Here is a 26,171-nt window from a genome sequence, read left to right on the forward strand (position 1 = left end):
CTGTCGGATTCGGATTCCCAGTACTTCTCTGTCAATGTGAACACCGGTGTTATTATGGTCAGCGAGAGGATAGACAGGGAGCAGCTCTGCGGGCAGAACCCACGCTGCTTCCTCCACTTGAAACTTGCCATCGAGAACCCGGTGGAGTTTTACCGTATCGAGGTGGAGATCCTGGACATCAATGACAACCCCCCGGAGTTCCCCAGCGATGAGGTGTCCTTGCGTATCTACGAGCTGGCGTCTCTGGGTGCCCGCTTCCCCATCCAGCCAGCCCAGGACCCCGACGTGGGCACCAACACCTTGCAGACCTATCACCTGAGTGCCAATGACAACTTCAACCTCAACGTGAAGGCCCGCACTGATGGTGGGAAGTTCCCTGAGCTGGTGCTGGAGCGGGCCCTAGACCGGGAATTCAGAGCTTTCCACTACCTGGTCCTGACTGCTGAAGATGGGGGCTCTCCCCCACAGTCCAGCAAGATACGCATCACTATTCAGGTCCTGGATGCCAATGACAACCACCCGGTCTTTGACAGACCATCGTATGGAGCACGCTTGGTGGAGAACTCGCCGCTGGGCACCCTCGTGGTGAAGTTAAATGCCACGGATGTGGACGAAGGACCCAACGGAGACATCCGCTACTCCCTCAGTAGCCACAACTCAGCTGCCTTACGCCAGATCTTTGCCATCGATGAGCAAACTGGGGAGATTCGTGTCCAGGGCAACCTGGACTTTGAGGAGGCGACAGTGTATGAGATCGAAGTGGAGGCCAAGGACATGGGCTCGCCCACGATGGAGGAGCACTGCAGCGTGGTGGTGGAAATCACTGATGTCAATGACAACGCCCCTGAGGTCATTCTCACCTCCTTCTCGAGCACCCTGAGCGAGGATGCTCTGCCGGGCACAGTGGTGGCCGTGATACACGTCAGAGACAGGGACTCTGGCGAGCAGGGCAAGGTCCTGTGTCACGTGTCTCCAGACCTTCCCTTCCAGCTGCGCAAGGACTACGAGCACCAGTACTCGCTGCTCACCAGCACCCGTCTGGACCGGGAGCATGTTGCCTACTACAACGTCACCGTCTCTGCCTCGGACCTGGGCAATCCGCCCCTCTCCCGCCACACCATCTTGCCAATCACCCTGATAGATGTCAATGACAACGCTCCCCAGTTTGAGCAAGCGTCCTATGAAGTGCTGGTGGCAGAGAACAATCCAGTGGGCAGCGTGCTGGTTACAGTCTCTGCTGCCGACCCCGACTCGGAGCAGAATTCCCGCCTGTCCTACTCCATCCTGCGAGCTGGTGGGACAGATCCAGGCCTGGATCCTACTCGCTACCTCTCGATACATCCCACGAATGGGCAGGTCACCGCCAAATTCCCTTTTGACTATGAGCAAACCACCTATCTCCAGTTCCACGTGGAGGTCTCTGATGGTGGCTCCCCGGCCCTGAGGAACAGAACACTGGTTCATGTTTTTGTAGTGGACCAGAACGACAACGCCCCACGAGTGCATTTCCCCAGGGCTGGGGAGGACTCTGCTACTCAGCTCCGAATTTCCCCCTCCATCGTCCCTCCTGCCCTCATCACCAAGGTGGTGGCAATAGATGCGGACTCGGGACGCAATGCCTGGCTGTCCTACCACCTCGTGGAAGCCACAGACCTGGGGCTTTTCAGCGTGGCCCTGCGTTCCGGGGAGGTCCGGATCATGCGGGCTCTGCAGGAGACGGACGCCTCTGAGCACGAACTGTTGGTGGTGGTGCGGGATGCCGGGGAGCCCCCGCTCTCCACAGCTGTCACACTGGTGGTGCTGGTGGAGGAGAAGGGTCCGGAGGCCCTGCAGGGCTCCGAGGCTCAGGCCGCTGATGGTGGGGGCTTGCCCAGTATTACGCTTTATCTGATTGTGTCCCTGGTGCTCATCTCCACCGTCTCGCTGGTGGCACTGGCAGCGCTGGGCACTCGGTGCCTCCGGCGGGGCTCTGCACCTGCCAGCCAGGGCGGCTGCGTGGAGAGCGTGAACACGCTTCAGCCTCCTCCCAGCCACATCTTTGGGCACTTGCACTATGAGCCTAAGAAAGGGGACACTGTGATGGGCGTGCCGGTGACAGCCACGGCACCCCCCGCCCCTCGTTACCGCTCCTGCTTTTCGCCGGTCTCGGATATCAGCGAGTTCATGTTTGTGAAACCCTCCGCGGATCCCACCCTGTGCAGCGAGGTGAGCTCGGGGGTGTGGTCTCCAGCCTGAACACAAGCCCGGTGTTGGCGGGGCTCGGCACCGAACCCGGCCGGCTTTGGGGAGGGGGTATCCGCCGATGCCCGGTGCCAGCAGCCGGGCGGGGCGGCGCGGGTTCCCCCCCGCTGCCGGGAGTCCCCGGCGGCCTCCCGGCGCTGCGGGGGCGGAGTGGCGGCAGCGGGGGAAGGGGAGGGCTACGCCGTGCGTATTTTGGGGAAGGCGGTGAGATGGAGAAGGGGAGGAGGAGGGAGAGAAAAAGGAGGAGGCGGAGGAGGAGGGGGCTGTGGAGAGACGTAAAACTGTCACTCGGTCCATCCCCTCCGCTCTCCGACTTTGTGTGTCTTTGCGTGTCGAGAAGCGGTTCAGCCGGCCGGGCTGCGCTCGCCCCCTCCCCCGCCTCCTCCATCCCTCCCTGTCCGGCTCCGGCGGCTCCGGCGGCGGCTTCCTCCCTGCACAAGCGGCTCGGACCCCCTCGGGGCGCAGGGGTTCCGGCTGCCGGGGCCGGCTGCGGGGGCGGGGAGGAGGGGGAGGCTGCGCGGAGCCGCCGCCGCTCCTCTCCGCGCTGCTCCGTTCGCACAGCCGGCCCGGGATGCTCGCGGGACAGAGTTTGCCATGGCAGCTCCCGCTGCTGCTCGCAGCCCTCTCCTGCCTGCCGGCTCCCAGCTGCGCCCAGCTCCACTACTCCGTGCCGGAGGATCGCGAGCCGGGCTTCTCTGTGGGCGACCTGGCCAAGGACTTGGGGGTGGAGGTGCGGAGCCTGGCCGCCCGCAACTTGCGCCTGGTGAGCGAGGGTGGGCAGCGGCACTTCCAGGTGGACCTGGCGGCAGGTGTGCTCCTCCTGGACAGCAGGCTGGACCGGGAGGCACTGTGTGGGCAGAGCCCCACGTGCTCTCTGCACCTCCAACTCGTCATGGAGAATCCCCTCCAGCTCCACCGTGTTGAGGTGGATGTCCTCGACGTGAACGACAACGCGCCCCAGTTCCCCAAGCCAGAGGTGGTGCTGGAGATCACTGAGGTAGCCAACCCTGGGACTCGGCTGCCCTTGGAAGTAGCAGAAGACCCAGATATGGGCTCCAACTCCATCTCCACCTACGAGCTCAGCCCCAGCAAGCATTTTGCCCTGAGCATCAACGTGAGAGGAGATGGTGTTAAAATGCCCGAGATCGTACTTGAAAAAGCACTGGATAGAGAGAAAGTGCCTGTTCATCATCTAACACTGACAGCCCTGGATGGAGGGAATCCTGTGAAATCTGGCACTGCCAGGGTTACCATCCATGTTTTGGATGCAAATGACAACCCTCCTGTCTGTGACCCACCCATATCCAAGGTACTTCTGGAGGAGAATGTGCCTGTGGGCACTCTGGTCACCAAGCTGAATGTCACCGACCTGGATGAAGGTCCCAACGGGGATGTGGAATATTCTTTTAAAACCAGCAATAATGCACCTGGTAAATTCACCAAACTGTTCTCCTTAGATGCCCGTACAGGGGAGATCAGAACCAAAGCCCCTCTGGATTATGAGGAATCCAGTGCTTACGAGATTGCGATTCGAGCCAGGGACAAGGGATCCCCAGCCATGGAAGGCCACTGTCACCTGCGAGTGGAATTAATTGATATCAATGATAACAGCCCAGAGATCGTGCTGACCTCTGTCTCCAGCCCAGTGCAGGAGGATGCAGCCCCAGGCACGGTGATCGCCCTCATTGGTGTGAAGGACAGCGATTCAGGTGACAACGGGCAGGTCCGTCTGCAGATAGCAAAAGAGCTCCCATTTAAACTGGTGTCATCTTTTAAAGAGCATTTCTCGCTGGTCACCAGTGGTCCCCTTGATCGGGAGAAGGCCAGTGGATACAACATCACAGTGAGGGCTGTGGATTCAGGGTCCCCCCAGAGGGCCACACAAAAAACCTTTTATCTCCGCATTGCTGACGTGAATGATAACGCACCGAATTTCTCCAGCCCTTTTGATACAGCTCACGTTCAGGAAAACTCCCTCCCTGGAACTTCTGTCTTTTCAGTGTCAGCATCAGATCCTGATGAGGGTAGCAATGCCAAGCTGTCTTACTCCATCCTGGACAATGGGATGCAGGATGCACCTATCTCAACCTACTTCCGAATCGATCAGGACAATGGCACCATCTACACCGTGCGAGCTCTGGATTACGAGCAGGACAAGGTGTTCCAGGTGCCTGTGGAGGTGAAGGATGCTGGGTCTCCTGCTCTGAGTAGCACTGCTGTGGTCCATGTGTTTGTCCTGGATGAGAATGACAATGCTCCCAACATTGTCTACCCGTCTGTCCCCAAGGGCTCTGCCTTCCACCAAGCCATCCCCGCCTTGGCAGAGCCCGGCTATCTGGTAACTAAAATTGTAGCAGTTGATGCTGACAGTGGCCATAATGCCTGGCTGTCCTACCAGCTGCAGGAGTCTGCTGAGGCTTTGCCTTTCCAAGTGGAACGCCGCTCTGGAGAGATAAGGGTTGCACAGGCTCTCAGGGAGTCAGAAGATTCCCACAGGCTGGTGGTTGAAGTGAGGGACAATGGCACACCGTCCCTCTCAGCCTCCGTGGTAATAGTCATTTCTCCGGAGGAAAACAGTGTGCAGGACTTCTCCAAGTCCTTGGACCTCCCCCAGCCTTCTTCCGAGGATACCAACCTAACTCTTTACCTCATCATCTCCTTGGTGTCCATCTCCCTCGTGTCCTGTGTGATGTTCGGGCTGGTGGCTGCCCGGTGTCTCAAAGCTGGCAGTGCCAGCTGGACCTTTGCGGGTTGCTGCCGAGGGACTGGCCGCAAGCCCGCCTCCCATTTCCGAGGGCAGATGAAGCCAGATGGCTTCATCAAGTACCTGGACGTGGGAGGAGCGGGCTTGACCTCCCAGGCACAGAATTACACCTCTTGTTTCTCACCCATGTCCGAGCAGAGCGATTTCCTCTTTGTAAAGCCCTTCAGCCATTCTAGCACTGCGGAGACCATGGCTGCCTATGAGCAGGTGACCAGCACCTTAGCGAGTCCCTGCGACGGGGTAAGAGATGGCTGTTCCTTACTGTCCTCTCTGCTCAGTGCAACAGTTTGTCATATCCAGGCCACTCGGCTCTTCTCGGTCTGTCCTTCCTCCTGAGATGGTGGCCTCAGGGAACACGTGTCACTATCATCTCCTGGGAGGGGGCAGGTGAAAGTTTTGGCTTGGCTTGGTGGAGGTGGGGGAAGGGGCTGAGCAGCGTTATAGAATCAAAGACTCCGTGTTTGTACCAGTGGAGAGTTTCCCCTTAGCTCTGCTCGTAGTTGTTTCTATTTGAAGTGATTCTTAGCGTGGTCAGGAACAGGTTTTCTGGGGGTTTAACTTCTTGGTTCTGTTTAACCCATTTTTCCTATATGGCACATGAGCTGTGGTGCGGAGGCGGTTATCTGAAAGGAAAGTCTGCCTGTATTTCTTTTGCTCAGTTTTAGAGAGTGCCTTGTGGAAATTTCTCATTTCTCAAACCCCAAGTGTTATTAATTACTGACTGTGCCTCAGCCAGGGATCATTTTCCAGCTTGGTCATGTTGAGTGAGGAGCTGAATTCGGTATTCAGCACTAAAATACAGAAATGTCAGGAGTGACATTATTCACAAAGATCCTGGTGACCTTATGTGCCCTTGGCTTGCAGAGGCTGAGGAGCGGCAAGCTTTGAAAACTTGAGCTGTTTGTACTCAGATGCCTAAATATAGATGTAGGTGACTGTGTTTAGCTGGAGCTTTTATAACTTTGGGATATAAAAAGTAAAGTAATTTTGTGTCACAAATGCCTGCCCTAAATTTGAAAATGGTAATTACAACAGGAATTCAAAATATGGAAGGGCTACTCAAAATATTGGGAAGGGCTTATCTAGTGCAGTATTGTGTGCCAGCGTGTGCAGAAATGCGTTTCTGAAAACTGGAGGGCAAGTCTTTCAACAGCTTCATTTGCATGCAGCATGGGGACCAGTGGGGCATCTATTTTAGGGGAGTAATTTATTCTAATATCTTCTTTCATGAGTATCATCAAAGCTGCAGAGAAATTAGTGAGAGCACATCTCCTAAATAAAAATCTAGGTCAGCTCTACTCGTCTTCACTTTTCCTTAGTAATTGCATGTACAAGCAGAATAATCCTATAAAACTGATGTTCCACTATGTATGGACTATGAACTGCTCCTTCCTAAAATAGCTGAGGGAAGCATTGTCCTTTCCAGGTAGTGTGTCATCACTCTGGAGTTCATTAAGATGATCATGATTTTCGGAAGTGTGTGTGTTTTCCTGACAGAAACAGTTGTGCTATTTAGTGCTTTCCACAAAGGCATGATTCAAACAGGAATATACAAGCTTGCTCCATGTCCTTCCTTATTTACAAAATGTTCATTGTCTGGTTGTAAAATAACACGGGCAGAGAGTGATATGGGGGCTTATTAATGAGGTTACAAAGTGTGCTGCTGTGTCTGAAGGTTATTGTGTCTCCTAAACAAATAATGCTTTTTCCTCTTGCTGTCGGAAGTTTATTCTTTTTTCTGTGGACAGAAAAATATTGTAGTGCTCCAAGGCCACAACAGCTAGGAAAAGTCATTCAAATACCATGCATAAAAACAAGATCTCAGGCAGGCCTTTTTAAGGACAGAAGAAGAAGAGATTAGGAGGGTCTGTTACCATTTCACCTTAGAGTATTAAGAGCATCTTTCTCAGTATCAATTAACTCTGCCACCCCCTCACACCCCCTTCCTCCTCCAAGCTCATTACTGTGGTACCACTGCTCCTGCTAAATTCATGCCCTTATCAGTTTATTTCATGCTTCATTTCTTTCACAGCCTGGTTTCCTGAGCTGCTTTGGAAGATTATTCTCTGAACAGTTTTTGTCATGCTTTTTGGTATTCATGCTGCTTCAGAAATACTCAAGAAAAAGGGGAGGGGGAGCTTTCTCTTTGTTCTAATTGATTTGCTTCACTTGGACAGAATATGCTGATATTCCAGACTGAAATAATCCAGGATCAGTTCACTTTCATTTTCAAAGGCAAGAATGGAGGTATTAAAACTCTTCTTTTTCTTTGCAGCAAGCTCAGCCTAACACAGACTGGCGCTTCTCTCAGACCCAGAGACCTGGAACAAGTGGGTAAGTGGCTCTTTCTTCATTTTTCTGTGGGATGAAGATTTCTTTTCTTGGTGTGCCACTTTCAATGCTGGGCAGTCCATGAGTGGCAGCTCTGAGAGAGGCTGTCCCTGTCATTGATGGAGTCAGAAATAGGGTTGCTCCTGTGTCAGCTGTGTTTGTTGGGGCTGTGACAGCTGCTGTTGGCAGTGGTGTGTCTGGGTTTGGTGTCTGCTCCTCAGAAACTGGAAGGAGCTCCAGGTGAAGTTGGGAGATGGCTGGAGGGCTGGACAATGGGTTTCACACAGAAAGAGCTCTTTGCTAAAGCAGATTCTGAGCATGTAAATTCCTTCCTGAGTCAAAAATCTTAATGCCTCTCCCTTCATGGAGGCCACTGGAAATCACTCCCTGTACCAGCCATGGAGCCTTGAGCTCTGTGCTGCTGAGGTGCCACAGAGCCACAGGATGGGTCAGGAGCATCAGAGCTTCACCTGCTCCCACCTCCCTGCTCAGCAGGCTCATCCCAGGGCTCTCAGCACAGGATTGTGTCCAGACACTTCTGGAATATCCCCAGTGAGGGAGATTCCAGCACCTCTGTGTGTGTGTGGGGTCAGCAGAGAGGCCCCAGCAGCAGAGCAGAGACCTCCTGGGTGAGTGCCCTGCTCCTGACTGGGGCTCTCTTGCCTCTGACCCACCAATATTTGGCTTGTCTTGGTGCACAGTGAGAGACCACTGACAACAAAATGTTGTTCTTTGCCTCTCCCATCTTTTCTCCTGGTTCATGAACAGGGATCCCCTTCAGAGGGTGAACTCCCTTGAAAGAGAGAGCTTTAACTGAATTGCACCTTTCTCTGTGAATACCCAACCAGAGGTTACTGTGTTTGAGGAGACTGGCTCCAGGATAATTTATATGTGAAAGGGTTATATCTTTTGGGACATAGCTGAGGGTTATACTTTCTGAATAATCAGGAGTAAATGTGGGTGATGTCCTTGCTGATCTGGCTGGCTCAGGCACTGTATCTCTGTGTTTTGCCATTCCTTGGCCACTTGGGCAGCTCCTGTGGAGTTTCAAATGGTGACATGGGAGTAGTGGGTGCTGGATGGATTTTGGTGTCAGAGCTTGCAGTTAAACATCTGCAGCAGCTGCTTGTGCCTGACTCTTTCCCTGGGTCTGGCTCAATAATTTATCTTATCAGAAAATTAAGAGATTGCTAGAGCCAACTTGTTGAAGTGATTAAACTTTGCTATTCCAGCTGATAAAGCTGAAATGGAGTGAGGGTTTGATGTAATTAGATTAAGTGTTCATAGTAGAAGCTGGCCTTGGACTTTAATGCAAAGCTATAGCTGGAATGGTTTTCTCAGGGGTCTGTTGAGCTCCCTATCACTGACAACATTTTAATCAAGGAAAATCTTCCTTAGCATTTCCGCTCCAGTTGAAATGACAATTAACAAAGCCCTGCTAATGCAGAAGTGCACCACAGCTGCTGTAATTGTTCTGCTGTGAGGAGGCAGTAAATGAGCCCCATCAGAGCAGGCTCTGCTGCTCCTCTTCCAGCACCATGCTGGGCTCTTCAGGGCAGAGCTGATGCAGCCCAGACCCCCTCAGCTCAGTGACAGGGACTTCCCTCAGGTCATGGGACAGTGACACTCAGCCCAGCTCCCAGCCCCTGCCTGGGTCTCTTCACAAGCTGTGGTGTGGGAAGAGAGAGGGCAAGAGGAAAGGCAGCCTCAGAGGGTGTGTGGGGAGCTGAAGGAGTGGGACATGTCAATTCTGCTGCACGAGCCACGATGTCACTGCTGAGGATCTGTGACCTGGGTGTCCAGGACAGCCCCTGAACAGCTGCTGTTCAATCACAGAATGGTTTGGGTTGGAAGGGACCTTCAAGCTCGTCCTTTTCCACCCCCTGCCATGGGTAGGGACACCTTCCTCTGGACCAGGTTGCTCTGAGCCCCATGTTGTGGCAGGGGGGTCCCACAGCATGGGCTGAACCCTGACTTTGGGAAGAGATTTTGTTGAAGCACAGGCTGCTGTTGAAATAACTGGGAAAACTCAGTGCATTTTAATTCCTTCTGATTTTCCCCACTTGCCTGTGTCCACATTTGCAACAAAACTGCTCTTGCAGATTTTTTCCCCCCTGTTTCTTTCATCCTGTTTTAGGTTAAATGAAGGGGGATGTTTTTAATCCAAACCTGTGTGACACTGTTAAAGGATGGAAACAGAAAGTGCTCTCATCTGTTCAGTGCCCAGCCCTGACATCTCCCTGGTGATCAAACAGGCAGATCCTGGAAAGCAGCCCACTCCCCATTGTGCTGTTCCCGTGCTCTTCCCAGAGTTTTGATGCCTGGTGTGTGAATTCCCCAGGCACTGCTTGGTAGTACAGGCATTAAAGAGGGGGCAAGAGCAGCTGCCTGAGCCTGGCTTGCTGTTCTCTCTCTCTGCTGTTAAACTCTGTACAAATGTGTCTCCTGCTGACAGGTGAAGCTCTGTAGCACCACGAGCTCTCTGAAGTGCAGGGCTCTGCCTGGTGCTAGGGGAGCACAGCTCGACCTTCAGCTGAAAATCAAAAAAAGGGATGTGCTCTTAACTCTATTTGACCCAAATTAATAACAATAAAGACACAGCAGCTTAGGCCAGGGGTTTGGGGGGAGCCTGGCACTGACCCTAAGCCAGAAACAAGCTCAAACCCGTGTTGGGATATCTGCCTTGCTGTCTCCATGGGAGCTGGGGAAGAAACAATCCTGTCCCTTGTCCACATAGCCCTGCCCATCACAGCAAATCCCCCTTGTCTCTGGGCACCTGGAACCAGGCAGAACACGGGAAGCTCAAGGAGGCAGGGACCAGCTCTTGATCTCCTACATTGCTGCTGCTCCAGGACAACAAAGGGAATCTGCTCTTTGTTCTGAAGCACGGGAGAGCTCTGGTGCACATGCTCAGGAGAGAGGAGCTCAGACAATATGCTCTGAAAATGTGGTAGCGAGGCAGACCTGAGCACAACAGAATTAATCTTGTTTGGCAGAAATAGGAGGATAGGATGATTAATTGAATGATGTTTGTGGTTTGTTTTTCTTAAAAAAACCACACCCATGCTGTCGCTGGGCAAATGGAAACGAATCCAGACTGATTCCAAGCAGCAGATGCCATTCCTGGGTAAATCAGATCAGTGGCTCTAGCAGAGATTACAGTGATGAATTGGCCAAAGTGCAGTAAATGAATGGTCCAGCAGCATCTCAGGAGATCCCTGTGGGATCATCACTGTGGGGTTTCCCTGTGGGAGGAGGCTGGTGGTGTATGGGAGGAGAGTGCAGGGACTGGGGCTGCTACAAAGGACCCATCCTGTTGTTGTGGTTTGTTTTCATTGTTGTGCCCTGTACATTCATGGTGCTGCCTGCCCCTGGCTGCTCTTTGTTTGGGGCTGTGTGTGATGATTTGTTCAGGAAAACACCGGGCTGGAGGCAGGATTTCCTGCCTGGAGGATGGGGAGGGCTCTGTGTTTCTCACAGGTGGACATGAGCAGGTCTGGGAGGCATCCTGTGGCAGGGCTGAGGACAATTCTGGGCTGTGTGGGCAGGCTGGGAGGAGATGGCAGGCAGGAGCCACCCCAGAGACAGCGGCAGGGACTCACAGGGAGGTGGGAACAGTGAGAATCCATGGCAACTCCAGGGGAGGGAGGAGCAGAGCGTGTGGAGGAGATGCAGAGTTGCCATTTCACAGCCCCCTTCCATGTGTCTGCTCCAATCCTAAATCCCCCTTTGTTAATGCTTCCCAAAGCTGTTGCTAGCCAGGCTTCCCCTCCCTGGCTGAGCACAGCCAATGGTGATGTTCACTTGGCTTCCCTTGTTTATCAAGCAGCACCACAGCTGCCCTGGCTGCCCCCAGCCATCATCCCCCAGCACAAACCAGGGGCTTGGGGCTCACATGGAGATGCTGCAGCAACAGAGAGCCAGGAAGGAAAAGAGGGATTTATTTTTTTTTTCATTCTTTGTTTTGTTTTCGTGCAAGAACTTCAAGAGTTGGGCTTGCAGGACTATCAACAGGCTGCCTGTGTGTGCTGGGGCTGGGGAGAGGAATGAAGAAAAGTCCTTTAGGCTCTCAGGGGTGTTCTTGTGGCTCAAAGCACGCAGGTGTTGCCAAGGGGGGTTTGGGGTGTGTTTTTGGGGTGCATGACAGTGTAGCAGGACACTGACCCCACATGTGTGCCTGGGGGGGACATCCCAGAGCAGCTGGGGCCAGAGGGGGAACCATGGACATTCCTGGGCTTACCCAGCTGAAGGACAACAGCTGCAGGCTTTGCCCACATCCTTCCTAAAAATAAATCCAGGCAGACCCAGGAGCCCCAGGGGTGTCTGGGGTGTTGTAAACACGGAGGAATTTACTCTGGGAGTTTGTGTGGTGTTGTAGTGGATGCAACAGCAGGTGCTACAAGCACAGGGCACCAGTGGGGCTGTGCAGATAAACACTTGTGGATTTGCCTTCTGCTCATTGATGGAAAACTTGGAAATGGGCACAGGCAGGGCTGCTGGACAGGCTGCAGCTTCTCACTGACAGCAGCAAGAGGAGCAGCAGAAGGAAGTGCCCCTGTGGGAAGTTTAGGAAATAATTACAATCCTCACATTGCCATCCCAAACACACCCCAGGGTTAAGCCAGCAGTGGTATTTGCTTTGCCAGGTGTGGTTCCACACATTCTGCAATTCACCCATTCACATTCTGGGTGAATTATAAAGTTGTAACAGTCTCTGGGCTAAAATTCCAGCTTTTTCTGACTGGGTTGTGTTTGTTTGCCTGTTCAGTGTTGAGTAGTGATTCCTCCACAACTCCTGCAGCATGTGCAGTGTGGAGCTGCTGTCAGCTGCCTCCCCAAGGCATGGGGAAGGTGTGAGTGAAGCCCTGCAGCCTGAAAAATCACAGCAGCCTCTGGAATTCTATTTGAGGGCATTGCTTTGAAGGAACAGCCCTAATCTAAGTGACAGTGTTCTCCTAAGAGTGAGAGCTGCTGTGTTTAATGTGGGCTGTGACTCTGAGTGCAGGAGGAGCTGTGCCAGTGAAGAAGCTCTGCTCTGAAGGGGATTCCCCCCTGTCAAACAAATCCTTGGGGCTGAACAGCTCAAATCACCCAACTTCTGCCACATCCTGGGGAGCCTGGGAGTGAAGTCTTTCAGGGGAGTATTTGGGGTGGTTGTTTGTGTCCAGTGATGAAGCCCACACCAGTCCCCAGCCTGCTCCTGTGGCTTTTGCTCAGCAAACACCTTGAAGGGAACCACAGAAGCCCAGGAAGGGCCAGACTGTTTTATCTGCCAGGTTTGACCTGGTGGGTTGTGGAACAGAAAAGATTGAAGACAACTGAGAACTTCATGGCTTGGAGGGGCTGGAGCGTGTCCAGGGCAGGGAACGGAGCTGGGAAGGGTCTGGAGCCCCAGGAGAGGCTGAGGGAGCTGGGCAGGGGCTCAGCCTGGAGCAAAGGAGGCTCAGGGGGCCCTTGTGGCTCTGCACAGCTCCTGCCAGGAGGGCACAGCCGGGGGGGCCGGGCTGTGCTCCAGGGAACAGGGACAGGGGCAGGAAAAGGTCTCAATTTGCACCAGGGCAGGTTAAGATTGGATATTGAGAAAATTTCTTCTCTGAAAGGGTGGTCAGGAGTAGGAACAGATACCAGGGCAGTGCTGGAGTCTCTGTCCCTGAGGGGATGTGAAAGTTGTGCAGATGCAGCACCTGGGGCCTGGGTTAGTGCTGGAGTTGTCAGTGCTGGGTTCATGGCTGGACCTGATGATCTCAGAGCACTTTTCCATCCTAGCAATGCTGTGATTTAACTACTGGGGTTTCCTATCAACCCTACAGACAAAGCACTGCTTTTAAATGACTGTGAGGCTGCTCAGAGCCTGGCTTTGCTCTGGGCATGGGCTGCAGACTTGGGGTGCAAGTTTGGAGTGGATTTGGGTTGCAGGGCAGGCAGGAGCTGTTTTGATGCTGGGACCAGGACTTTTCTCTGGATAACTCCTCCTCTCCCTGCCCCTCTTCCTGCAGAGCTGATGTGATTTTGGGATTGGAAGCTGAAGGTTTTTGTAGAGATGTGTCCTGTCCCACCCCACCTCCCCTTCCACAATCAGGAGACCACAGAGCTGTCCTCTCTGCCACCTGTGAGCACTCCTGCTTGCAGGGGCCACCCTTTTGGCTACAAACAACCCAAATCTCAGCAGATTCAGTATTTGGGCTTCTTTCTACATCACACAGCCCTTTTAAACTGAGTATTTCCTTCCCTTATGCACCATTCTGGGCCAATAATCCCTTTATCTGCATTTGTCATGGCAAAGTCTGAACCCTCCAGATCCTGCCAAGTGGGACAAAAGTAAAGTCTTTTGTAGAGAAAAGGAAATACCCAGGTGATGGGATGTGGTTCACACTGTGGAGAGCCCCCAGAATATCAGGGGTTTCATCACCAGTTTTATGTATAGAAAAGCTATTTTAGGTGATTTAACAGGTGCTATGTGTATTAGTTTAATTTTTCTCCCTCCATCTGCTTCCTGCACAGCTGAGCACATGCCATGGCGGGCTGCAGAGATGGCTCTGAAAAACAGGGACAGCAACCTTTCCAAAGAATTTCCCAAAATATCCTTCCTGGCATGTCTGGGACATGGATGGTGGCAGGATGGCCTGGGGGAAATAATTACAGGTCTGGGCTCTGTCTCCTTCAGGAGGGTTACAGGAGTTCCAGGGAGAAGGATCGATGCCTTGGCCCCATTTTAGGAACATTTTTGGCTTTTGTTCTGCCTTCATCCAGCAGAGCAGCATCCCAGCAGCTCCACAGGCTGGGATGTAGAGGCTCCCCAGCTTTGGGGGGCTGGAAATGCTCCCCCCACTCACAGTTTCTCGTTAACATTTTCAGTGGCATCTTTGCAAAGTCATGATCCTAAAGCTGGGCTTCACCCAGGCTCCCTCAGGCCCTGGAGCTGCTGGGATGAGCCAAGGGGCTGGGGAGGAAGGGCCAGCAGGGACAGGGGACAGGGAATGGTGGCACTTCTGGAGCTGATCCCGCTTTTGGGGCTGGGGAGGGTGGGGGGCTGTGGGATACAGGCGTGGGGAGTGGGACAGAGGGATGCTCGCCCTGAGCTGTGTCCCCAGGCATGGGGCAGTGTCCCCAGGCACAGGCAGTGTCCCCATGCTCAGGGCAGTGTCCCCAGGCTTGGGCAGTGTCCCCAGGCTCAGGCAGTGTCCCCATGCTCGGGGCTGTGTCCCCATGCTCGGGGCTGTGTCCCCACACGCCTGGAGCACAGCGGAGGCTCAGCACCGGCTCTGCTCCCTGTCATTTGTCACTTTGCCAGCCGGGGAATGTTCAGGCTGAGATTTTCCTGCCGCTGCTGCCTCCGGCTGGAGCCGCGTGTGGGAGGCAGAGGGGGATGGGGAGGAGGAAGAGAAGCGCAGGGGGATGGGGAGGAAGCTGGGATGGAGGAAGGGAAGCACAGGGGGATGGGGAGGAAGCTGGGAGAGAGGAAGAGAAGCGCAGGGGGATGGGGAGGAAGCTGGGATGGAGGAAGGGAAGCACAGGGGGATGGGGAGGAAGCTGGGAGAGAGGAAGAGAAGCGCAGGGGGGTGGGGAGGAAGCTGGGATAGAGGAAGAGGAGCACAGGGGGATGGGGCAGGGGGACAGCCTGCAGCGAGCAGAGTCTCCTCTGGCATGGGGCTGGAGGAATGGGCTTGGAGGTACCCCTGGGAGCTCTGGGAGCTGCGTGGGGAGGGGAGGGCTGGATGCTGCCCCAGGGGAAGGGGGAGCAGCATCCGGGGCTGGCGTGTAAATGGGAATGAAAGGAGAAGAGGCCGGGAGGAGAAGCAAATCCCAGTCACAGCCCCTGGCCTGGGAATAGCCAGGAGCATGGGCTGGGAGAGGTCCTGGCTGGGAGAGGGCACGGCCATAGGAGCCAGAAAGCCCCAGAAAGAGAGGAGGGAGGATGCTGAGGATGTCCCGGGAAAATCCCCAGCCTGAGCACTGCCCACAGCCCTGCCCACAGCCCTGCCAGGCACCTCGCAGTGCCCTGGGGCACTGAGCTGCCCTCTCCATCCCCCGGGGCTCTGACAGCACTGCTCTGGCACGAATAAACTCTCCCAGTTTGTTGTGGCGCTGCTGTGACTCGTGTTTCCAGCTGCAGAGCAAGGAAAACAATTTTTCAGGAATCCATCAGGCGATTGTGCAAATAAATGTTTGCGAGGCCTTTGGCTGCCATAGTGATGAGCTCCATGGCAACCCCGCAAGGAAATGAATAATTCTGTGCTCGAAATGGAATAATTTTGTGCTGGAAGTGGAAGATAAAAAGGGACCTGATGGCTGAGGGTGCTGCAAATTAGCTGATGAGCAAAGCACCCAAGTGCCCCCCTGGTGTGGGTGCTTGTGGAAGCTCTCGGTAGTGGGGCAGTGCTGGGATGCAGTGGGGCTGTGGCAGGGCTGCCAAAAAAGCCTTTTGTCTGTTATTCCATTAAAATGGAAAGCCCTTTGTCTGGTTATTCCATGAAAATGGAAAGCCCTTTGTGTGGTTATTCCATGAAAATGGAAAGCCCTTTGTGTGGTTATTCCCTGGTTTCCATGTATCCAGGTTTATTGAAGGCAGCCCCCGGTGGTGCAGAGGCTGTGCCTGCCTCTCCTGACAGAGCACCTGGCCTGTGCTCCGTGTCCACCACACCCTGAGCCCCTGCAGAGGCTGCACCCTGGCTTTGTCTCAAATGTGGCTTTGATTCCTTCTCTCAGTTCTAGCTATGCTGGAAGCATTCCTGAAAATGAAAGCCAGCTCTTTTCTGAGCTTTGAAGTGTGGAGTAGAACTGAACAGAGAAGAAAAAAGGAAAAATCTATCCTATGGGGGATGGGTTTTTAGAAAAACACCCTATTGAATCAACAGCATTTGTATTAAAACCAGCCAGTCCCTGGAGTATTTCCATAGGAACCAGCCCTCCCAGTCTGGGCAGGCTCCCTGCAGCAGCATCCCAGGCTGTGGAGGGGTGGGTGGCAGTGCCAGGGGGGCTCTGGGTGTGCCCACCCGGGCAGGGCAGCAGGGCAGGGAGGGCTGCTCATTGTGGAGTCAGTGATTCACAGCTGTGACTCACAGCCCCATCCTATAGCCCTGGAAGGCAGCCAGGTCTGGCCATCAGCTGTGTGCATTCTCCACTGTGAGAAGTTATTTTTGGGTGTTTTTAGATTACAGCCCTTGGGTTTTTTTTCTGTGCCTCTGAATTCTGGATGATTGCGCTGCAAGTAATTGAGACACTTGAATTTCCTGCTTAGAAAAGTGAGTTCAATGCCCTTTTTTGTTTTTTCTTTTTTTTTTTTTTCTTTTTGCAATGCTAAGGCATTTCTAAAATAGCTTTTCTACGTGGCGTCATGAGGAGCAGGCACACAGCTTTGGGGCTCTTTGTGCAAAATTTGGGAACACTGGCTGCAGTAAGGGTGAAAAAAGGGACATAGGGTGCCAGGTTGAACATGAATCACCAGTGCACCCTTGCTGTGGTGGAGACTGACTGCTTTTACTGCTTTTACTGCTTTTACTGCTTTTACTGGTCAGGTTGTAGCCAGCAGGACAAGAAGTTGCTCTCAATTCCCCCGTGGCACCCACAGATTCACACCTGGAGCACCGTGCCCAATTCTGGGCTCCTCACTGCAACAAAAGCAGGGCCACCAAAATGATCTGAGCACTGGAGCTCAGGGCAGGCTGGGAGAGGCTGGGGGAGCTCCTTGTGCCTGGAAGGCGGCACCTAGGAGCACTGCAGCACCCTTAAGGACCCTGCCAACCCACACCATTGCAGGATTCTATGATTTGTGCCCCTCTTCCAGTCTGATTTTGTGATCCCACAGGGAATTAAGGGCAGGTAGGGTTTGGGTGCCCCCCAAAGTGGAGGGGCTGGTGAGGCTCATGGCAGGAGTTCACCTGCTCATCCCCCAGTGACACCACAAGGAAGGAGAAGGGCCTGAAGTGCTGCCCATGCTGAGCTGGCTGGTGATGCACAGCCCTCCTTCCTGGGACACTCAGCTCCAAACCAGGAGCTTAGAACAGCTGAGCAAGATCCACAGCTCCTGGTGCAGCCACCCCCCTCGGGAGGGTTGGGCTGTGCCACTCAGACCCCTCCCAGCCTGCAGGGACCACCCTGACCCCTCAGGCCTCCCTTTCCAAGCCATTCCTGGCCGGGTCTGGTGCCCAGGGGTGTCAGCTCTGCTGCCTGTGCCTTCCTGCAGCCCTGGGGCCAAGGGCTGGGGAGCTCAGGGGGTCCTGGTGCAGGGGAATCTCCTGACCTCGGGGTGAGCCTTTCCTCCCTGCATTCCCAGTGCTGTAGGACACAGAGGCTTTGGCAGGAGGAATGTCTGTACAGGGGAGCCTGAAGGAGGGGTGCAAGAGGAGGGGAGAGTATTTTGGGAGGTGGGAAATGTGATGCTGGCACTGCCACATCAAAGAAGGAGTTGAACCTGAGCCTCTGATTTCACAGCAGAGTTGAAACCACTGGAATACTACACTTAAAAAAACCCCCCAAAATGTATTTGGTATTTATTGTGCTTTCTCTCCCCCCATCTCTGGGTACAACCCACACATCAGGGCAGCTCCCAGAGGCAGGATCAGTGGCTGGGCAGGCTCAGGGATGTTTCTGAGCAGCTTTCCTGAACCCCTGAAAAACCTGGGAACCTCATCTTGCATCTGGGTGTGGGGCAGGAGCTGCTGGGGTTAACGGGAGCCTGAATGGGCTCTGGTTTGCAGTGGAGTTCAGGTTCCCAAGTCCTTTATTGGATCTAGCCCGGGGCTCTATTCCCAGCCTGTTTGTGCCATTAACAGGTCACTGCAGCCCCAGGGCTGTCCCCACCTTGTCCTGGCATGGGGGGGTCTCGGCACACCCAGCACGGAGGAATCAATCTGGGAGGGGAGCACGCCTCACTTCTGGTTTTTCAAACTGTGCCACCGGCCCTGGTGTGCAGGAGGGCTGGAAATGGTGCCCGGGATGCCCCGGGATGCCCCGGGATGTGCAGGGATTTCAGGATGCTGCCTGCAGGGTCCTGCCGGGGCAGCCTCTGCTCCATTAGTGCTCATTGGCATCCCCTAAAGATGAACTGGTGTGAGAGCAGTGCCCTGCGCCCGGCTGGGGACGGCTCAGGCACGGGATACAGAAGGGGAGGTGCTGGGGAAGGTGAAACAGGGAAGCCTTAAAAATGTGATTGTCTGGCAAAAGATTTTGAGAATATAGAAACTATAAGTGAGATTGAAATAAAAGCAAGCTTTGAGATCCCTTAGTTACTGAACAGCTGGAAAACAATGGTGTGGCCAGCTGAAGGTGATCCCCTTTGGATGGAACAACACCCTCTGCTTGCAGACAGCTCCAAGGGTCAGAGCAGACCCTACAGCTTGGCAGAGGGGGCCCAAAGAGGAGCTTTTAGGGTTTAAAATGTAACACAGGATGGCAATGTAATGATTCTTATAGGCTGTATGTAAATGCTATAGGATTTGTATCTTGGACTAGATTGGTTAGTGAGAATGAGAATATTCAACACAGAAGAAGATTTATTGTATTGTAATGGGAACCTCACTCTCTTAGCTCTTTTACTCTCTTACCCATTTACTCTCTTACCCTCTCATCCTCTCTCCCCTCTCTTCTCTCAGTCCTGCTCTGAGCTGTGCCTGGCAGCTCCCAGCAGGGCCCTGCCCCCAGGCCCTTTGCAATAAACCCCAAGTTCCTGACCTGGCTGCAGAGATCTCTCATCTCCATCCATCCTGACCGTGCTACCCCCCCAATGCTCCTACAGGAGGGACAGTCCTGTGGTCCTGGCTCGGGTCCTGCACATCTTTGGATGAGTTGCTTAAGACCAGATTTGGTGCAGAGCACCTGGGAGTGTCTGCACAGCATCCTTACAGTCAGATATTGTGTTTCAAAGGCAGTTTGAACTTACATTCAGAATTCCAGAATGGTTTGGGTTGGAAAGGACCTCACAGCCCATCTCATTCTACCCCTGCCATGGCAGGGACACCTCCCACCATCCCAGGCTGCTCCAAGCCCCATCCAGCCTGGCCTTGGACACTGCCAGGGACCCAGGGGCAGCCCCAGCTGCTCTGGGCACCCTGTGCATGGGGCAGGATTTCACAGGGATGCTGAAAGCTCATGAGCATTCAAGGCTTCTCTCCTTGCAGGGCTTTGGTGCAGCTCCAAGGTCACTGTGGCAGGAACAACCTTCAAGAACAGCGCCTGCGGGTCCATCCCCATTCCAAAATGCCCATATTGAGGCTGTTCCATGTGTGAGGGCACAGGTGGAGGGGGCACTCAGGCAGGGGATGCTCAGCAGGGCGTGAGGAGCCCATCTGGTGCCCAGCACTGGCACTGAGCTGCTGGCAGGGGCAGCGTGCAGGGAGCTGAGAGCTCGGGCACAGGGACACCCCAGGGCAGGGCTGGGCAGAGATTCAGGGGCTGAGCAGGGATCTGGGGCTGAACAGGATGCTGAGATCTCAGCAGGGCTTCAGGATCTCAGCAGTGTTGGGGTCTCAGGAGGGATTTGGGGTCTGAGCAGGGCATTGGGGTCTGAGCAGGGCATTGGGGTCTGGCATCTCCTGGGTATAAGGGCTGGGACCACAGGGGTGGAGGAGGCACCTCCATGCCTTGTAGCCTGGTGGTTTGAACACTTTCCTGGGCAATGGGGTAAGGTCCTTTCATGGGAAGGGCTTTCCAACCCCACATCCTCCCCTACCTCACTTCAGGAGAGCTCCCAGGGCAGCCCTCATCCCAAGGGAGCCAGTACACAGCCAAGGGGTAAATCCTGGCATTCCAAGGGGTAAATCCTGGCATTCCAATGGATGGAAGGGCTGTGGGTGGTCAGAGCAGGGGCTGGGAGAGGAGACAATGCTGATCTGAGTGGTGGGGTCGTTTAGGGACAGAGCAGAGGGGACCCCAGGAAGCTGGTGAGATGCTGAGGAAGTGTGGGGGCTCTGGAGGGGCTCTGGGAGCACAGCCCTGAGCAGTGAGCAGTGGCTGAGCACAGCTGACACCTGGCAGACATGAAAGCCAGGCTTGTTAGCCTGCACAGAGTGCTGATTGTAGCCTCAGCCACAAAACCTCCTCAGCCAAAGTCTCTCAGCATCCCCTGAGCTCTCCCAGGCTGATCTGTGGTGCTCAGCACCCCCAGCAGCCAAGGAGAGCCAAGGCAGATGCTCAGATGCTCCCTGCTCTCCTCTCCCTGCTGCTCCAGCCTCCCCAGCACTGAGCTTGGCCTCTGTTCAGAGCAGGTTCTGTGGTGCCAGGCAGCTGCTCTGTGATGACCCAAATTCCCACCACACTGTGGGGTTTTCTCACCCTCCATCACATGAATGGAGTTGTAACCTGAAAGAGCTTGAGAGGTGTCATGGACATCTTTTATGGAAAATCCTTTCTTTAGGATTTTTCTTCCTGAGAAGCTGAGAGGCCTCAGGAACAAAATGTAACCAATGGTTATCTGCTGCTGTGGAATGCAACAGGTGCATCTGGGATTGGGCCATGTTGGATGTTTCTAATTAATGGCCAATCACAGCCCAGCTGGCTCAGACTCTCTGTCCAAGCCACAAACCTTTGTTATTCTTTCCTTCTTATTCTATTCTTAGCCAGCCTTCTGATGAAATCCTTTCTTCTTTTAGAATAGTTTTAATGTAATATATATCATAAAATAATAAATCAAGCCTTCTGAAACATGGAGTCAGATCCTCATCTCTTCCCTCAGCCAAAAACCCCTGTGAAGGTGGTCACAGAGAGGTGCATCCACTCACAGCCTGCAGAAGGGCAGAGCACCTGGGCAAACAGGGGTGGATATGCACCTATGGGGCGTTGGGACTGCAGTTTTTGTGATATGACACTGTAATTTTGGCAATGGATGACATTATATCCCATGGCAGGGGGTTGGAAATAGATCATCTTCATGTTTCTGACCCAAACCATTCTGTGATTCCACATTGTTGGGGTTTGGAGGAGATGAGATGCTTGGCTGTGGCCTCTGAAGGCAGCAGGAGTTAGGAAGGTGTTGCTGGATGCACCATGGAGTCCCCAAGTGCTTTTGGTGGTTATTCTTCAAGAGCCTGGTGAGGGATGGACACTCTGAAAGTGGGCCCTGGATGGACCCTGAGTGCTGTTTATGGGAGGATTTAAAGCCTGCACTGGTCCAGCCCACTCCTCCTGACTGAACTGGAGTAACTTGCTGTTTGTTTTCTTTTCCCACAGCTCCCAGAATGGAGAGGAAGCTGGAGCCTGGCCCAACAACCAGTTTGACACAGAGATGCTCCAAGCCATGATCCTGGCTTCAGCCAATGGTTGGTGTCCATCACTCCTGGGAAAACCCTGACTCCTGCTCTGGGGGGCACCTGGGGTCACGCTGATAGAGGAGATGCCGTGGGACTGATTTATCTGGGTTAGCCTGCAAAGGTTCTGCTGCAACAGATCCCAAAGCTGGTGGAAAAGCACTGATGTCCCTGCAGAGAGAGGGGTCAGGAAGGATCCAGGGGGAAAAGCACTGATATCCCTGCAGAGAGAGGGGTCAGGAGGGATGAAAGGGGAAAAGCACTGATGTCCCTGCAGAGAGAGGGGTCAGGAAAGATCTAGGTGGAAAAGCACTGATATCCCTGCAGAGAGAGGAGTCAGAAAGGATCCACAGGGAAAAGCACTGATATCCCTGCAGAGAGAGGGGTCAGGAGGGATCCAGAAGGAAAAGCACTGATATCCCTGCAGAGAGAGTGGTCAGGAGGGATCCAGAGGAAAAAGCACTGATGTCCCTGCAGAGAGAGGGGTCAGGAGGGATCCAGGCAGAGGAGACACCTGGTTCCTGTACACAGGGACACTTCTTCCACCCAAACTCTGTTTGCTTTGTACTGAAACAACACCACCTGGCTGTGCTGGGGTTGTGTTACATGGAAGAACCAGTCTGGAGATGATGTTTTATGGACTGCTTGGTTCCAGAAAGTCACAGTAAATTAAACTTGCTATGAGGTGAGGAGGAGGGAAGGCTGGAAGTTTGTGTGTGGCTGGACCAAGGGAAACAGGGAGTGCCTGACTCAGTATTCCCAACAAACCTTGTGTGCAGAGGAGCTCCCTGAGCCCCTCTGCTCGGCCATGGGCTCACCAAGGTTTCCTCCCCTGGCTGCTGCCGCTGCCTCCTTGCAGTTGTATTCACAGGAGGGTGGTTTGGGGTCGTTTGGGGTTGGTTTGTTCTGGTTTATGGCTGTGCAGAAGCCTTGGGCAGGGAGGGATGTTCCCACGCAGCCACAGCCTCCATGGCTTTGTGTGAAACCAGGACAATTATCATTCTGTGCAGCACTATGGATAAAGAGCCTGCTTTTCATAGAGCCTTTATTTATAAATACCTTCAAGTCTTTCCCCCCCCCTTGATTTAAAAATAGAAGCACAGCCATAAAACCCTGTGCAAAATGCTTAGGATGTTTCCTTTGAGCTGTTGGGAGGGAAGGAATCTGAGGGAGGAGGGATGGTTTTGGTGTTGCTTTCTTGGAAAGCTGCTGCAGCTGAGCTTTGCTGCTCTGCAGACACCAGGAGACAGCTGCCGTGGCTGGGGAGGGGGACAAGGTCTGGGGTAAGGCCGTTGTTTACACTCCGGAGAAAGGAACAATGTGAAAATGTGTCTTTGCTCTGCAAAACGACCATGGAAAAACAGCCCTTGGGCTTGCATGTGGTTATCATCACCCAGTGGCTCCAGATCCGGTTTCCTTGCTGGTAAATAAAGCTGTTTTTCTGGCTGCTGCTCCAGCAATCCCCAGGATCAGAGCTAAGCGGGTCCCTTCCAGGTTAAGCACCGACTTTGATGGAGCCCCGGGCCCATTTGCAGCAAATCTCCCCAATCCACTGTCCCAGCCTGTCCCACGGCTCGGGTCTGCCCAGGGGCTGATGGAAATCAAATCCCTCCTGCAGATAATGGCTGTGCCTCATCCATCCTGCTCGGGCCCTTTCTGTGCTGGATGTGTGCATGGGCACCCAGCAGCAGTTTTCCCTCCAGCACAGCGTTTTCGTGTCACCCTTGCTCTCTGTCCCCTTTCTGCTCTCTCTTTGAGCCAATAGTGTTGAATGGAGCAGGCTTTGATTAGGGGCAGTGCTAATTGCCCATTAAGCTTTGTGCTATCCATCCCTGGGTGTGATTTCCTGGCCATTTAAATAATCCTTATGTTTCACTGTCACCCACTGAGCTCAGTTTGAGCTCCGGGGTGACACGTGGGTCACAGCGATGCCTCGGATGCATCCTCACCCTGGCCCAGGTGTTTTCCTTGGCTTCAGCAGGGGGGCATTGCTGGCCTGCCAGGCCAGGCCTGCACCATCCAGTCCTTTGAGGATTAAATCCCTTCCCCAATGGTTAAATTGCTATCACAGAGTAGCTGGGGTCCTGATTTTCCCCCCAGGGCTGTGACCTTGCTGTCTTGCAGACAGGGTTCTGTCTCTCTCCTTCCTCTGGACCTTCCTGCCTTGCAGCTGGGAACAGAATGAAAAAACAGCGTTTGGAGTGATCTGAATGGGCAGAGGCAGCTGCTGGGACAGCCCAAGGAGCACAGATGCTCCAGGACCCCAGACTCTCAAGGACAGACATCCTGTCCTTAAAATACTCTGGCTCCAGGGAGAATTTAGAGAGGTGCCATGGGATGGTGGGAGAGCAGAAAGGGGAGGTCCTTGTGCCCCCAGGCAGGGGCAGACACCCTATATTGGGTGCCCTGAAAGCCCCACCAGCAGCTGCAGCAACACCTGCTCCGGGGCTGCCCCGGGGGCGATGAAGCCACTCCTGGTTATTTTTGCCAGAGCCCAAATTCTTGTTTTCCTCCTCAGGACCGTTTGGGATAATGACAGGCTGCTGGTAGAGGCTGAGCATGACCTTTCCAGCAACAAGAGCTCAAGTGCTTTGCTTGGCAAGAGCACCTCGGTGCCCATTTATAACCTTCCATTGTTCCTGTTCTCTCTTCTTTTCAGCCTTAATGTCAGGGTTACCTAGAAACAGCCGGTCGTCCTTACCCGGGACCCATGGCAGGCTGGGAACTTCACCAGTGCCTTTTTCTCCCTGCTGGAAGCTGTGTTGAGACTGCAAATTAATTCATGGGGACTTGGGTGGTGCTGGCACCCCCAGCCCTTCACTGCTCAGAGCCCTGGGGTGGCCCGGAGGGACACAGGGCAGCAATGCCCAGGGAGGAGAAGGTGCCCAAGTGCACCCAACCTCTGGCTGGGCTGGCTCCAGCTGGGACAGCCCAGAAAAAACAATTCTCCCATGGCTGGAGGCTGTAGTCTGTCAGAGTTGAGATGGAGACGATGCAAAGCAACACACTCCATTTTCAGAAGGCTTCAGACCTGTTTTTATTCTAGCCTGCATGCTTTTTCTTTTCATACATTCTTACAAAACTCCTAAGTTTGCACTTTACTCATTGGTCACAAGAGACAAAGTGCTCACTGGAACAGGCAGTTACAGGTTTCTCTTATTTCTCCTTCTTTCTTTCTTGGTTTCTATGTCAATGACCTTGGTAGGAAATTCTTTCAGGGGTAAACGTGGATCCTCTTGTCAAACTTCTCTCTGGGACACAGAAGTTGTTGTAAAAGCTCTTCACAGCCGTCCACCTGTGAGATGGTCCCTGCACATCTCCAGTTATCCCACCCCATGGGGGTCATTTCTAACACCTCCATGGGTGTGGGCTTGAGGTGTTTGCTAATGAAATATTGTGCTGCTAAGGCGAGTGAGGATTAGCAATAAATGTCACTAAATACAGACACATCTCCCCAGCACAATGTCCTGCAAGCTCTGTAGGGTCTGGAACCCATTTCATGGGGACTGTGGAAGAATTCTGCTGTGGGGAATGCTTCCAGAGCAGGAAGTGAAAGGCATTTCCCTGTTTGCACCCCACAGCCCTGCCCCAGTGCACAATATCCCTCTTGTTTTCAGCCTCGCTGTGTTTTCCTCCCTGCCCGCTCCAACAGAGCAGCTGCAGCTTCTCAAACTGCAGTTGCTTCATCCTTCCGACCCCTGCAAAGGGAATGTGTACACAGCCATATTTCAGGGATGGTGGGATGTGCTCCAGCTTTTTGTCCAGCTTTCTGGCTGGCTCAGCCACCTCCATCTGCTTAGGGGAAAGCAGAGGCAGCACAGAGCTGGTCTGGAGTGAGGAGAAACGCAAGGGGACCCAGCCCACCCCTCTGCTCGTTGTTTTTCTTTGTTCTCACAATCCCTCTGCCTCTGGAAGGAGGGAGCGGCACCCCTGGGCTCTGCCTTGGACCCTTTGGGTGCCCGGGCTGGGTGTCCCCATCCTTCAGGAGAGCCTGGCCCCAGCCATGAGCACGAGGCAGTCAAAGGCTGAGTTGGGAGCCACAGTCTCAGACAAAGGCTGAATTTCAGCAAAGCGTTTCAGAAGGATCCCACCCTGCGCCGTGCACAGGCAGCTGCCCTGGAGCAGATCGTGCAGCAGCTCATGGCAACAGCCTCGCTCATTCCTGCCTTCCCCCCGTGCTCCTTCTCCCCCTGCCCCCGTGCATCCCCCGTCTCCATCTGCTCTCCAGCATCCCGGGGGGCCCTGTGCCCCTCCCCGCTGCTCGCTCCGTGCCGGAGCTTTGCATAGCGACAGGAATGAACTCGCCTTCCCCTCCCCCTGCTCCCCGATCTGGACCATCAGACACGCTCTGGCATTGATTTCCTCCGTGCTCGGCTTCCTAGAGCCATTTTGTGGTATTGCAGGGGAGGGGTTTTTCTTTCTCCTCTCCCGTGTCCTGCTCCCTGAATAAACCTGTGTGCAGAAAAATACCTCGGGCAGGGTTTTAAATGCGGCGGAAAAATAAATAAATATTGGATTTCCTTTAATGCATCACTAATGGTGTGACTGCACAATACGTTCGTAATGGGCAGTTTCGGGGGGGTTCTGTGCCAGAT

At 53.8% G+C, this 26,171-nt stretch overlaps 1 protein-coding gene and 1 long non-coding RNA gene across 22 annotated transcripts in view; both read left to right on the forward strand.

Annotated features, from left to right (window-relative positions):
• The window catches only part of LOC129126975 (protocadherin gamma-C5-like), a 224,788-nt gene that overhangs the window by 195,904 nt on the left and 2,713 nt on the right, over positions 1-26,171 (forward strand). For 18 of the 21 annotated variants that reach the window (XM_077186327.1, XM_077186328.1, XM_077186325.1 and 15 more), the window contains exons 2-3: positions 7,281-7,339; positions 21,500-21,588. In XM_077186327.1, coding sequence (XP_077042442.1) covers positions 7,281-7,339; positions 21,500-21,588 — 148 coding nt within the window. The other 3 variants (XM_054643240.2, XM_054643243.2, XM_077186332.1) reach the window with 3 other exon arrangements.
• On the forward strand, positions 21,604-26,106 carry LOC143695256 (uncharacterized). The gene is made up of 2 exons (XR_013184361.1): positions 21,604-21,727; positions 21,778-26,106. It is a non-coding gene; the product is annotated as an uncharacterized LOC143695256 (long non-coding RNA).

Source organism: Agelaius phoeniceus, chromosome 15, assembly GCF_051311805.1.
Source record: "Agelaius phoeniceus isolate bAgePho1 chromosome 15, bAgePho1.hap1, whole genome shotgun sequence".
In the NCBI taxonomy this organism is placed as follows: Eukaryota; Metazoa; Chordata; class Aves; order Passeriformes; family Icteridae; genus Agelaius; species Agelaius phoeniceus.